The sequence below is a fragment of the Gadus chalcogrammus genome, chromosome 13, assembly GCF_026213295.1.
Source record: "Gadus chalcogrammus isolate NIFS_2021 chromosome 13, NIFS_Gcha_1.0, whole genome shotgun sequence".
Lineage (NCBI taxonomy): Eukaryota > Metazoa > Chordata > Actinopteri > Gadiformes > Gadidae > Gadus > Gadus chalcogrammus.
In genome coordinates, this window is record NC_079424.1 from 6,256,900 (window position 1) to 6,265,182 (window position 8,283).

At 45.1% G+C, this 8,283-nt stretch overlaps 1 protein-coding gene across 1 annotated transcript; it reads left to right on the forward strand.

Moving 5' to 3' along the window:
* Window positions 1-212: 212 nt before the first annotated feature.
* eps8l3a (EPS8-like 3a) lies at window positions 213-7,935 on the forward strand. Its single transcript, XM_056606468.1, has 20 exons — window positions 213-314; window positions 949-1,031; window positions 1,124-1,194; window positions 1,279-1,343; window positions 1,457-1,615; window positions 1,779-1,922; window positions 2,029-2,087; window positions 2,218-2,336; window positions 2,683-2,831; window positions 3,022-3,142; window positions 3,249-3,322; window positions 3,477-3,551; window positions 3,714-3,859; window positions 4,017-4,153; window positions 4,201-4,244; window positions 4,865-5,023; window positions 5,691-5,816; window positions 6,055-6,137; window positions 6,379-6,511; window positions 6,599-7,935. Exons 2-20 carry the CDS (start codon window positions 967-969, stop codon window positions 6,632-6,634), a joined length of 1,965 nt encoding a protein of 654 aa, XP_056462443.1. The 5' UTR covers window positions 213-314; window positions 949-966; the 3' UTR covers window positions 6,635-7,935.
* The last annotated feature ends 348 nt before the right edge of the window (window positions 7,936-8,283 follow it).

An 8,283-nucleotide genomic window follows, 5' to 3' on the forward strand; every position in this document is an offset into this window, starting at 1 on the left:
CAACGATATCTGAAATTCCAGAAACCTCATGAATCTCCTTAGAGTAGGGGCCACTTCTCTTGGTATAGTAACCTTTGGTCAGAGGAGATAGAGGTATATGGGAGACTATACAACACCTGAAACAAGAAGGCTGGGCTTGATCGTCCCTCCCGGTTTCCAATGCTTGTCAGAGCAGACTTTGGCCCTCTATATAATACGGGAAGTCTTGGTTGGATGTTGTTCTATGGCCGTCACTCAGACCTTAAACATGAATAAATAAACACAAGAACAACCTCAGAAGACCTATATAGACAATTTTACACCGGATTGAAGAGGTAAGATGATTTATTTTGTTTTATTGGGATCCACTGGTCAGGATAATCGACTTTCTTTCTGACCCATTATAAGTAATGACCAGGCTATACCATGGTGTTAGGGCCACCTAAGGACTATTTTACGGGACTAAATTAGGTCTAATGGTTCTAAGACATATTTTCAGATATTTTCTTCTATCAAATGCTGGTATTGTGTAAAACAAACAAGTCGTATCTAAATATTAAGGTACCTCGTGTTGTTATTAACCAGTCTCTGTGACAGGGCAGGGAACTATTTTAATAGGCCCATAAAGATGAGGTTAGCTGACCGATCAATGTGCTATGTTTTCCGGGACATAATCAATGACAAATGCCTTGCTGTCTCTAATACTTACAATAAACCTACTATTCACCCTATTACTTACCCTAAAACTTACACTAATCTTATTACTAACACTTACCCTATACTTACACTAATCTTATTAGTATCACTAACATTCTACTAACACTAACTCTATAGATATAAATAACCCTAACCCATTCTTTTAGTGGTTTATTTTCTAAGTCTTTTTCTCTACATCTCTCTGAACTCTAAGAACATACACAATATATATATTAAATACAAACTCTAGACAACTGTTTTCCATGTATTTAGTGGTTGATATCGCTGAAGATGTCGGGGAGAAGCAGTCCCTTCGGCAACAACACCAACAGCTATGCCGGATCAATTCAATCAGAGTACGTGTTATTAGAGTTCATTCACCCATTCATGAAGTCCTGCATCGTCTGGACCATTGTGTCATCATTCCTCGTTGTTTTATATTTGCCAGTAGATCTGGAAATTCGGATGATGGATCACAAGTATCCAATCTGTCCAGGCCAAGTGCAAGATCCATCTACTGTAAGTCATGACTTGACTCGGTTGCAATTGTATATGCATGTTTTTTATATCAAAACAAGTCATAAAACCATAACATATCAACAGCACAAAGGAAGGAGTATGCATCCTCTATAAACAAGATCCTGGACAAGTTTCAGTACAGAGTGGAGGTAAAGTACAAAGCCACCATTGTTTCACACATACAAACCCAGCCAGAGGCCACCTGGCCAGCCACTCCTCATTCATAAGACTGGGGGGGGGGTAACTCTGTGTCACATCTAAGCACCTGATCACCTGCGAGTTGGACGGCAAGGAGCTGCAAGGCGTGGCGGACTGTGTGGAACGCCTGAATCTCCTGGAAGGCATGGGTCGTGTGTGGGGTCAGAACATGTTCCTGGAGGTCCGAGGGAGCGATCTGCACCTCTGCGACATCGAGACCAGGGTACGGCAAACGTTTTCTACGGTGCTGTGTTCCCGGGGGCCACAGCGGGTCCAACCGGGGTCGCGCGGCCCCTCCGTGTGGGGGTAGATGTTGCGTGTCGGTGACACCCCTACCCTGGTGTGTGTGTGTGTGTGTGTGTGTGTGTGCTCTGTGTGGTCTTCAGGAGGAGCTGGAGTCCCTCCCCCTGAACAGCATCGTGGAGCTGCGGGCGGTGATGGACAGCGAGGTCTACCACTCCCTGCTCACCATGTGCGTGAAGGTGCGGAGGACCAGCAGTGTGTTCCTGTTCCAGTGTGATGAACTCAAGGTGAGAGGGAGGGACCTTCCGACTCATCCTTATGGATCAGTGGACGGACGTGTTGGCCCCCCACTCGGTAACGGTTAATGTTTATGTATTTTCTGCACTTTTACAGGCTGACTTCATCAAGAAGGACCTATCACGGGCTCTCTTGCGCAGCCAGAAGGAAAATTAGTGAGCTGCTATAGAAACTATCTCACATATATACGGATCAACAAACACGTACATGAATATATCCTGTAGTTTACTTTCTACTTTTCCCGGATGCCACTGATGAGTTGCTCTGACTCAATGTTCTTTAAAGCAGCGGCCATCCAGTGTCCATGGTCCCTAAACACCAGATAAGGCCCAGCCCGACCCCTCAACCCAGGAACTGGCACCCCCCAGAGGATCCCGTGTCTACGTGGAGTAGCCCAGACTATGGTGGGTTGTGCTGGGGTAGAGTGTGACTTTGTAAACACAGAAAGTTACTACTTGGAAAGATTGTGACGCTAATCTCTGACCTATTGGTGTGTACACACAGAATAAATATAAAACGATCGTAATCTGATTAAAGTGTTTACATGGCAGAGGAATGATGATCCTCTGAACGAATGATGATCGAGTCTCCAGGTGTCCTATAAATCACATTTTAACACAGGAATACATCAACGGTGTGACTGCATAATTCTAACGATTGCCAGCTTGCATTTAAATACTACATTGCAAATTGAATCTCAATCCCAATACACAAAAACACTCATGAAACTTGTATGACCTTATGGTGTAGGAGAAGAAAGTGATGCTGGTACTCCCGTACCGCCCAGAGAGGAATACACCCAAAGGGTTCGAGAGAGGACCCCATCTCCACAGCCCTCCTACACCTCAGAGGAGGAGCTCCCTCAAATCTTGCCGTACACAGAGCGGGACAGGAACGTGGTCAGTTGTCTTTTCATATCGTGACCCTAGACTTAAATACCTGCCATGTCTCTTTACATGATTCGTAGTATCGGTTTGATAGAAGCCATCACTATATTACAATAGTCGTCAGTAGTATAGTCTATTGTATTTAAATCATTGTGATGACAACACAGAACGGAAATAAGCCATATGCTCAATCTCTTTACAGGATATCTTGAATCACATCTTTACTGATCTGGAAATCTTCATGGGACAAATCGCTGCATCAGAGGCCAAACATGAAAAGAAGAACAAGAAGAAGTGGAAGAAGAAGACGAAGAAGAAAAAAGGTGAGGTTGAATCCCTACAGGAATCGACTAGTTGTGTCCTAGCATCGCACAGTATTGCTTTGAGCCAACAGTTGTCATAACGATAGATCTATGTCGACATATACAGCCCTTGAGGGCATGCCCCCTGTGGAGGAGTTTTTCACCTGTCTACAGAAGATCAAGTTTGGCTTCAACCTTCTGGTAGGTATTTCTTCCACTGCTTCACCTTGTCTGAGCTTTTACCAAGTGATCACCTCATGTACCCACAGCCCTTCTTATAGGGCTTGTACAGCAGAATGCATCTTGGCATGTTTTGTTGCCGATAATGAGAGCTGTTTCGTAATGTTTATGACAGGCGGAACTGAACGGAAAGATCAGCGATCCCAGCGCCTCCGACTTTGTCCACAACCTCTTCACCACCCTCGCCTTTGTAAGCCTCCACCATGTTTACAATTCGTTTGCATTGGTTTTACAAATCCAGAAACCACTTCACTCAACCCTTGTGTTAACCACCACTGGAATTCAGTTCAAATGAATGCTTGGATCGAAGGATTTTCAAAATAAGAGTCTGGTTGTGTTTTGACCCGACGAGGTGCATGCTCGCTGCCCGCCGGACCTCTCCAGCACGGTGGTGGCCCCCCTGCTGACCCCTGAGTGCTTCCGGCTCCTGAGCGAGGAGGCCAACCCTGAGGAGGACGCGCTGTGGCAGTCCCTGGGAGACCCCTGGAACATCCCCAGGTTGGACAGGAGAGCATCCATCCCATAATGTCATACCAGCTGTATACTGTTGCTCTACACCTACAATGCAGAAAAAAAAATCAAAATATATATAATGATATCGTTTTGATCAAACACGTTGGATACCAATCTGTTTGTTTTTTTATACATTTTAAAGTACAAAATGGCCGGAAGACGACGACGACATTCCCACTTACACCCTGGCGTTCCTGGACGGCTGGCAGCCCCCCGAGGTGTCGGAGGGGAGTCCTGCAGTCCGGCCCGCGAAGCGCAAGGCCACCCCCCCCCGCCCCCGCCCCCGCCGCCCGCCCACCCCCCCGCCCCCGCCCCCGCCCCCGCAGCAAGCCCCGCCCCAGCCCTGCCCCTCCTCCCCGGCCCCAGCCAGGTGAGCTTCTGTACACGCCTTTATTCTGTGCATTGAGTGTACGACTGGACCTAATTACTTTCAATGGTCCTCGAATGAATGTTGGTCTATCCATCCATCTATCTATCTTTGTCAATATATCTCTCTCCTCTCTCTCCTCTTTTCCCTCTCTCCTCTTTGTCTCTCTCTCGCTCTCTACACTTCGCTCTCTCTCTCGCATCTCATTGTGTCTCTCTCTCTCTCTCGCAATCTCACTCTCCTCTCTCTTGTCTCTCTCTCTCTCTCTTTCCCTCATCTCTCTCTCTCTCTCTCTCCTACTCTCTCTCTCTCTCCTCTCTCTCTCCTCTCTCGCTCTCTCTCTCCTCCTCTATCTCTTTCCCTCTCTCTCTCTCCTTCTCTCTCCTTCTCTCCTTCTCTCTCTCTCTCCTTTCCTCTCTCTCCTTCTCCTCTCTCCTCCTCTCTCTCTCTCTCTCTCTCTCTCTCTCTCCTCTCTCTCTCTCTTCCTCTCTCTCTCTCTCTCTCTCTCTCTCTCTCTCTCCTCTCTATCTCTCTCTCTCTCTCTCTCTCTCTCTCTCAGAAACCGGCTAAGCGGAAGCCACCCCCTCCATCCCAACGGTGAGTAAAGTGAACCTTGACATGAGAGCGTTTTCATGTTGTGTACCTTGTCACGAGTAATGGCCGCGTGGGTTGTTTTCGGTTGCAGCCAAGAGGAGCCGGAGCCCAGGCACATGCGTGTCGTGTACGACTTCACCGCAAGAAACGCCAAAGAGCTGAGCATCACCAAGGGAGAGATAGTCAATGTGAGTGTCAAGCCTTATGTCCCTGTCCCCTTGTCCTACACTGTTTCCCCTGTACTTTAACACACTTGTGTCCAAACTCTGTCTCGGGACCCCTAAGTGGCTCACTGTGGGACCAGGTGGGCGGCGCGAATCGGGTAGTTAGGGAGTAGGGTCGGCTTAACTCAGGAGATAGAGCGGGTCGACTTGTAACCGGAAGTTTTTCTAGTTTGGCAAGGCACCTCACCCTGACGGCTCCTGGCGAGGTGACTGTCGCATTGCCTGGTTGACTCCGCCGTCGGTGTGTGAATGAGTGTACGAACTGTTCTAAGTAGCTTTGGGTAAAAGGGTCTGCACAATGCCCTAAATGTAATTGTAAATGTGAGGACCACAAACAATATTTTGATCTTATGCTGTCTTGTCAGTTTTATCGGATCATTGGTATATGTTGATGACAGGGGGTAGAAGAAAAGAGTCCTGTATTGATGATTAATAGACGTTGACATTTCTATAATTGGATCACTATTTTGGCATTGTAATGACAATCAAAACCAAAATTGGGTCGGCCCTCCTGGGCCAGAAGAATCTTCACCGATGAGTCACGGCATGACAAAGTCTGGGAACGGATGCCCAGTGTAATACACATGTCAACGAGGCCCTATGTGACATGTATGATCTCCGATGCCCGCAGTTACTAGATTCGTCCAAGAAGTGGTGGAAAGTGAGGAACACGAGTGGCGAGCAAGGGTTTATACCCAACAACGTTCTGGAGCCTCTGGAGACGGAGCCGTCGGAGATTAACCCTGAGATGGACGAGGTGAGCGACCAACTGAGCGTTTGAACCCTCTGTTGTTGGGTTGAAGGGGTGTCTGTGCCATCGTTCTCCATAGGATCCTCCCCTTTCAATTTAGGAGTTTGCAAAATGATGTGTTTATCCCAAACAAAACCATATGCTGGCTACTTGTGCTATTATACTTATTACACAGTATTTTCTACTCTAATGTCATCGGGTATCATATTTCTGTGGTATAAAATTGCATTGTGATGTTCCTCAGTTCACTGGTCCCCCTGTTCTAACCAAGAAGTCCAAGCCTAAAGATGTCACTGCATGGCTGGAATACAGAGGCTTTAGTAGAATGTAAGTAAAACCGACCTAATTACCGGTAAGTGGAATGATGATTATTATTATGATCATTAATATTATTTCAGGAAAGTACTAAAGAGATAGTATTGGATATAGCTTTCGCTGTATTTGGCATGAGGCAGTGTTATGCTAGGGTGACACAAGGATGTCTCGAATGACCATGACGCAAGTTGAACCCCTAAGTTTCGCCATAGCAACCGTTGAAGCATGATTGTGTCTGTTTCCGGGTGTTCAGCACGGTGCGGTGTTTAGGACCACTAAGTGGCTCCATGCTGTTGGGCATGTCGCGAGAGGAACTGAAGAAGGTCTGTCCTGAGGAGGGAGGCCGGGTCTTCTTCCAGCTGCAGTCAGTCAAATCTTCTCTCGCGGTAAGTCATGGGTGATATGGGACGCATGGCCCTTTCTGGTCAGCCTGATTCTAATCGTCGGGTTCTCCGTTTGTTTTTACCCTTCAGCTTGAGAGCGAGATGCGAAAGGCATCAATGGGATAGGATATGGAAGATATCCGCTGCAAAACAACTGGAAGACTTTTTAATTTTTCTCGCAGTCATGAGCCATTCGATTGCACAACCTCCAACACACAGCCATTATCAATAGATCAATGAATTATCTAACTTTAGATAGTTATATTAAAAAGGTTGACATTCATTAGGGGTTTAGGGGTTTTCTTTTCACCGTCAGATGTGTTTGACCTATTATGTTGCCTTCTTTGTTGGTGATAAATGTAGTCCTAATCATGAAAAACTGTAAATATGTAGGAAAATAACAGTTAATAATCCTAAATGAATAATGCAATGTGCAAAGTCTTGTTGAAATCATCTACATTAAAAAAGTGTATCATTCAAAATGTATAATTCTAAGTATCATGTAATATATGCTATAGCCTACTATATTGTATATTTTACTATCAGAGTATTGTAATATCACTGGTCTACTACTATAAACTATTTAAATATAATATTGAGCAGAAGTCTATTAATTGTATCTAGGTCAACCATTCACTCTTAAATAAAAGTCCAAGCTTTGGTATTGACAGAGAGAGCTATGTATGATGCAAATATTCATTGACTAAACATGCTTTATTTCATTCCTCGGACATTACACGTCAACCATACCAGAAGCATGTCACTTTATAAAACATTGGCAATTATAGTCGGGCCTTGATGATAAAACACAAAACACATAATACAAATCTAGGCATCGTTTCCTGTCAACAAGAAAAAAACAATAATGTTCGAAAATAAAGATGCGTTATGAAAAATGCTTGATTAATAATTTTTGTGAGCATTACTGTACGTTCACACCAAAAGCTGTAAAAGATGCAAAATCGCAAAATAGCTCAAAACGCAACGCCGTCCAAAATAGTGACAGCTCATATCGCTCTTGCGTTTTCTCGCGTATGTTTACTGGGACCCACACCGACGAGAGACATCTACATTCCGATTGGCTGGCGGTCATTTACAGCCGAAACGCTACTAGCTCATTTGCATGGAGTTGAGCTGTTTTCAACTCTCATTTACAGCTTTACAGCTTTAGCTATCGCTCAAGCGTTTTATCGCTCCGATCGCTTTACAGCTTTTGGTGTGAACGCACAGTAAAGGTGCTTGTAGAGAATGTCTTGTGAAATGCATGTTCAAATACATGGTACACGTTGTAACTATTTCAAGGGATGCAGAGAAATTAAACTTATTTAAACAGTGCAACAGTGTGTGTGTGTGTGTGTGTGTGTGTGTGTGTGTGTGTGTGTGTGTGTGTGTGTGTGTGTGTGTGTGTGTGTGTGTGTGTGTGTGTGTGTGTGTGCGCACATGGGCATATGTGAGTGTAAGTGATTATGTAATGATTGAAATAAAATTCTTAAACTTTCATTCTATCGTTATTTTGAAAACCTCTGGTAAATGATTTGTGTAGTGTGCTTTTGATTCAACCCAATGCAGCATTATTGTTGCTTCCTGACAACAGACCAGGGCAGCAATATGGCAACGGTTCTGTGAGGTTGGGCTACAATATGCTACAAACTCTGCTCTCTGCTTGGTACTTTGCTGGACAATACAAAGAAAAACAAAAGCATGTCAGGAAGTGGACCCTGCAGGAGCAGGACGCTATCAAGGGACGTGTCTTCTGAAGGGAGATGGTTGAACTT

Excerpts from the sequence above, each read along its gene's own strand:
- eps8l3a (XM_056606468.1), top strand. The coding sequence starts at position 967 with ATGTCGGGGAGAAGCAGTCCCTTCGGCAACAACACCAACAGCTATGCC. Across the intron at positions 3,143-3,248 it reads GAAGACGAAGAAGAAAAAAG|CCCTTGAGGGCATGCCCCCT; the intron begins GTGAGGTTGAAT and ends CGACATATACAG. Across the intron at positions 6,138-6,378 it reads TACAGAGGCTTTAGTAGAAT|CACGGTGCGGTGTTTAGGAC; the intron begins GTAAGTAAAACC and ends CCGGGTGTTCAG.